At 44.6% G+C, this 5,784-nt stretch overlaps 1 protein-coding gene across 1 annotated transcript in view; it reads left to right on the top strand.

The window, feature by feature from the left end:
* The window catches only part of ACTR5 (actin related protein 5), a gene marked incomplete at its 5' end in the record, with an annotated part of 29,241 nt that continues 23,457 nt past the window's right edge, over nucleotides 1-5,784 (top strand). Inside the window, 3 exon segments of the mRNA XM_006144134.2 lie at nucleotides 1-148; nucleotides 2,075-2,304; nucleotides 4,007-4,176. Coding sequence (XP_006144196.2) covers nucleotides 1-148; nucleotides 2,075-2,304; nucleotides 4,007-4,176 — 548 coding nt within the window.

Raw genomic sequence — 5,784 nt, forward strand, 5'->3', positions numbered from 1 at the left:
GGGCCCGCAGGTGGGCAACGCGCTGGGGAGCCTGGAACCGCTGCGCTGGATGCTGCGCTCGCCCTTCGACCGAAACGTGCCGGTCAACCTGGAGCTGCAGGAGCTGCTTTTCGACTACAGCTTTCAGCACCTGGGTGTCTCCTCGCAGGTGAAGGGTGCCGTGGGCTGGGCTGGGCTGGGCTGGCTGGAGGGAGGGGAGCGGCGAGGTCTCATCTCCACTCTCTCCGCTCTCGGAGAGTGAGAGCCGGTTGTCGTTGAATCAGTCAGTCAGTCCTTCACATCTTAAGTGTGTACTATGCGTGAATGCTCCGTGCGGGGCCCTGGGGGTATGGCAGTGAACAAAACAGCAGTCCTTTTCTCTTGGAGCATACTTTGGGGCATATGTATTAATATTTAAGAGGACTTCAGAAACTTCGTGGAAAAATACAACTGAAATATGAGTTTATTTTGGTGCATAAGAATTGAAATCTAGGGACCAGCAGTTGGTGTAATGGCTATGTCGCTGGACCCCCATGTAGTTGACCACGGTTCGAGTCCCAGACCCGGTGGCTTAAACTCACGGTGGGGCACGTGTGTGTGTGCCCCCCAGATCCCGAGAGGAGAATGGAGGAGAAAGGATTGTGGCATGGCCTTCCCACCAGGGCATGATTTCTCGCTTTCTGTCTCTTTGTGTCTCTCTCTTTTCTGGCCAGCACACATGCCCTATAGCAAAAAACCTCTCCCCCAAAAAGAAAAGAATCGAAATCCATGCAGGTTTTTGTTATTATCTGCATTTCCTTGAACTTTTTGAAGACCACCTTCCATGAGCTTCTGTTAATTAATTTGCTAATAAACATCTATTGAGCTCCTAATCTGTGTCAGGTATTTTTGAAGGCATTTGTAACACATCTGTGAGCATAATACAAAACTTCCTGTGCAGTGGAGCTAATCTGGAAAGATATTCTAGTATGAAAAGACAAACGGTAGAGTTAAATAGTGGATTCTGTGCCATGAGAGGAGAGGAAGGAATTACCATTTTTCAGTAGGTGTTTGGGGTAGGATCTCTGGAGAAGGTGATACTTGAGTGAGGACCTGAAGGTGGTGACTGAGGGAGAAAGTTACGTGCATATTTGAGGAGAAAGTATTCTTCTCAGAGGGGACAGCCAATGGCAAGGTCCTGAGGTGGGAGTGTGCGCTGCTCCTAATTGCAGAGTGGCCAGAGTACTTTCTGGAAGAGGATGTCAGAGGTCATGGGGGCATTAAGTAATTCTGAGTGATACAGGAAGCCACTGTAGGGCTCTGAGCAGAGAAACTACAAGATGTGTGTTTCAAAAGGATCACTATGGCTTCTGTAGGGAGCAAGGGCCGTCAGGGGTCAATAGGGTGGAGACAGGGAGACCAGTTAGGCTTTTGCAGTAATCCAGGAGAAGGAAGATGAAGACTTAAACGAGGGAGGTGCCAGGGGGTATGTAGTAAGAAGTAGTTGGATTCTGGAGCTGTTTTTTTTTTTTGTTTTTTGCAGAGGTTTTTTTGCTATAGGGCGCGTGCGCTCGCCAGACAGAGACATAGAGACAGAAAGCGAGAAATCACCCCCCAGTGGGGATGGTCACACCGCAGTCCCTTCTCCTTCATTCTCCTCTCGGGATCTTGGGCATGCACACACACGCACCTGGCGTGAGATTTAAGCCACCGGGTCCGGGACGCGAACCACGGTAGACTACGTGGGAGTCCAGCGACATAGCCCTTAGGCTAACTGCTGGTTCCTAGATTCTGGAGCTGTTTTGAAGATAGTGCCAAAATGATAATGCTAACAGTTGAGTGGGGCTTGACTTAAGTTGACTCTACTTTTATATTTTCCAGTAGCAATAATAAGATGAGTGTGTTTTTGTGTGCTTGGCACACATAATATAGTATAATGTATTTCAATAAACTTTAGACAATGCTAAAAAAAAAATGGGTGTTTTAAAGTTGCTTCTGATGAGGTTTTTGATTAGAGACTGAAAGTGAATTCAGCCCTGCAATAGGATTTTTTTATCCCTTTAGAAAAGTATTATTCTGTTACCACTTACCTGTTTTCCCTTTTCTTTCGAAGTAGGGCTGTGTTGATCATCCCATGGTATTGACCGAAGCTGTGTGCAACCCACTGTACTCAAGACAAATGATGTCTGAGCTTCTTTTTGAGTGCTATGGGATTCCAAAGGTTGCGTATGGGATAGACAGTCTCTTCAGCTTCTACCACAACAAGCCAAAGAACTCAATTTCTAATGGGCTTATCATTTCATCTGGATACCAGTGCACACACATTTTACCCATCTTAGGTGGGAGGTGAGTTGAACTTGTGTTATTCCAGTACTCGTATGTGCACTTGCCAAAGAGACAGACAAAGCAAGAATTCACACCCTGCCCCAGGAGTGGAGAGAGGGAGAGAGAGAATGGCCATACCACAATCTCTTCTCCTCTCAGGACTTTGGGCACACATGTACATGTGCCCAGAGTGAGTTTTAAGCTTCCAGGTCCAGTACTCCAACCACGGTCGGCCACACGGTTGTCCAGCAAAGTAAGCATTAGATCTGCTAGCCTAGGAGGTACTTCCTCACTTTCTCTCTTTTCCATCTCTGGTGAATGTAAATACTCTCTAGCAAAAAAAAAAAAAGAAAAAAAGAAAAAGAAAAGAAAAATCTGTTCCTAGTTTGTAGTTGGGCTTTCATTGTCTGATAAGAGGCTAGCTTAGCATCGTACTCTCCCAGAAAGACAGCATATAAAGAGACACGCTCCTGGGGCAGAGCGTCCTGGCTTTGGAGTTGAATACCTGGGTTTGCAGCCCTCCTAAGGATGAGGTACTTAAGTCTATCCACTTAATGTCCTAGTGTGTACAATTGGGGGGAAAAAACAAAAACAAAAAAACTGATTCACAGGATTTTATCCAGAGGATAAAAGGAGATCATCTAAGTGATGGCACTTTGTAAACTGTAAAGCAGTCTGGATATCTAAATAAAAGTAAATGTCATTGAATTTATCGAGACCTATAAGGGGAAGTTCTCTTGAAATCTCCAGGAAAATCTGTGGAGAGAAAAGTAATTCTTAGAAATTACCAAACACTCTTGAAGAATGGCATTCTCTATTTTATCTAAATAGACTATACTTAAATTAAAAGTAATGTGTTCTGATGTTAAATTGAGAAGATATTATCTTACCTGAAAGTGTAGGAAGTAATCCGATTGAATCATACTTTGTTCTGTGCTGGCCTCTACTGGTGACGTGTGACATAGCAGCGACATTTCAGCAAAGTTCCTCAGGCTCTTTATTCCTCCTCACATTAAGGAAAGAGAGTGGCAATTCTCTTCCCTTTAGGTTCCCATGAAAGGGATCTGTCTCTTAGGGAATTATAGTAAGTCAGTATGTGTGAGGTTGCTTAATGTGTTTCCAGCAGTAGAAGTGTTTGGGGAGAGATTCCCAAACTCTGGCCTACCCCAGAGTCATTTGGACAGCTTATTAAAATGCACATCCCCTGGACCAGCAGATGTCGTTGTTGTTATATTGCTGGACTCCCACATAGTTGACTGCTGTTTGAGTCCTGGACCTGCGGACTTGAAACTCACACCTAGCGTCTCAAGAGGAGAATGGAGAAGGGATCGCGGTGTGGCCATCCCTCCTGGGGAGTGATTTCTCACTTTGTTTCTCTGGCAAGTGTAAATGCCCCATAGCAAAAATCTCTCTAAAAATAAATAAATTAATTAAATGCATATCCCCAGGCCTACCTCAGAGCAAATGCATCCTAGAAATGGGGATGTTTAACATTTTTACCAGCTTGTTCTGGGATATTTGGCCTGAGGACCACAGTTTGAGGAATACATGATTTTTGCAAAGCTTTGACTTTGTTAAGTGTGTCCTTTCTGAACTGTAAGGTTTTACATTTCTCCCTACTGGTGTGTTTCTTCTTCATTTGCATTAAATTATATTTCCTCCAAGGTGTTCTCTCCTCCACTCCAAAAAATCTTTACTGCCGTTTTCTGCTGCTTGGTTGCAGGTTAGATGCTAAAAATTGCAAGCGCATCAATCTTGGAGGAAGCCAAGCAGCTGGCTACCTCCAGCGTCTCCTCCAACTGAAGTACCCCGGACACCTGGCCGCCATCACGCTCAGCCGCATGGAGGAGATCCTGCACGAGCACAGCTACATTGCCGAGGATTATGTGGAAGGTAATGGGGTTTGCTTCCTTAGATAGTTCAGCAGACTAATCACACATGCAGGTTTGCTTTACAAATGGTAGCTTTTTCTTTTTCTTTTTTTCTTTTTTTTCTGTTTTTTAGTGTTTGCTGTAGGGTATATGCAATTTTGGGAGAGAAAGTGAGAAAGCACCCAAGTACCCCTTGTGGGGGGATGGCCACGCTACAATTCCTTCTCTTCTCAGGATTTTGGAAATGCACGTACTTGTACCTGGTGTGTTTTTCAAGCCTCCAATCTCAGGACTAGAACCGTACAGTCAGGCATGTGGGATCCAGCTGCCTTAACAGCAGGGCCTGGTCATTTTGGGGGAGGGGGGTGAGTTTTTGCTGTGGGGCGTGTGCACTCACTAGAAAGATAGAGACAGAGAGACAGAAAGCGAGAAATCACCCCCCAGTGGGGATGGCCACGCCACAATCCCTTCTCCTCCATTCTCCTCTTGGGATCTTGGGCACGCATGCATATGCACCTGGTATGAGTTTAAGCCACTGGGTCCAGGACTCGAACTGCTGTCAACTACATGGGAGTCCAGTGACATAGCCATTATGCTAACTGCTGGTCCCAGGGCCTGGTCATTTTGTAACCCTTTCTCCTTTAGTTCTCCATACCATCAGGATCCTGGGTATGCGTGCATGCGTCCAGTATATTTTTCATGCTGACTGTACCAGAATTTGACCCTGATTGGCCACATGGAATCTGGCGTCCTCTGCGTAGAACTTAACTGCTGTGCTACGGGGCTACCCCTCTTCTGCTTTTTTTAGGTTATTGAACTTTTATTTATTGTATTGGTGTTCCATTTTATTTTTTTCAAAGAATGATTTGTTTAATTTTGAAAAGTTGTTTATTATTATTATTATTTAATTTGACCAGAGAGAGACAGAGAAAGTAAGAAAGGAAGCTGCCAGGTCTGGGACTTGAACCGCAGTCAGCCATAGTTAGCCCCTTAACCACTACACCACCTATTGGCCCTGGCATCCCATTTCAGTTTGTTGTATTTTTCACTGTATCTCTTTGAGTTGTTCTAGTGGTTACTCTAGAGATGGTAGTAAACATAACTTTTCATAATCTGCTTAGCTTCAGTATTTTTTACTTCAGGTGGAATGTGGAAATGTTAGCACTATTGGGGCCAGCAGGTGGCGTAGTGGTTAAGGTGCTGGAGTCGCACATAACCTACTAGGGTTTGAGTCCTGGATCTGGTGACTTGAAAATCACACTGGGCGTGAGTGTGTTCATTCCTAAGATCTCAGGAGGAGAGTGAAGGAGAAGGGATTGTGGCATGTCCATTCCTCTGATGGATAATTTGTCACACACACACACACACACACACACACACACACACACACACACACACCCTGTTGAGCACATGCACCCTATGGCAGAAAGAGAGAGATGTTAGTGCTATGTAGACTCCTTTATCTTTTCCCATTTATGTTGGTGGTGTCTCATATATTGTATCTACATATACGGGAAACCCCTTTAGACAGTGTTAGGATTTTTTTTTTTTTTTTGAGTTGCCAAACATATTTTAAAGAATTTATGAAGAGATCAGTCCATTGTGTTTAAACAGATTTTTGTCATTTCTG

This window comes from Tupaia chinensis, unplaced genomic scaffold (assembly GCF_000334495.1).
Source record: "Tupaia chinensis unplaced genomic scaffold, TupChi_1.0 Scaffold000115_1, whole genome shotgun sequence".
NCBI classification, from domain to species: domain Eukaryota; kingdom Metazoa; phylum Chordata; class Mammalia; order Scandentia; family Tupaiidae; genus Tupaia; species Tupaia belangeri.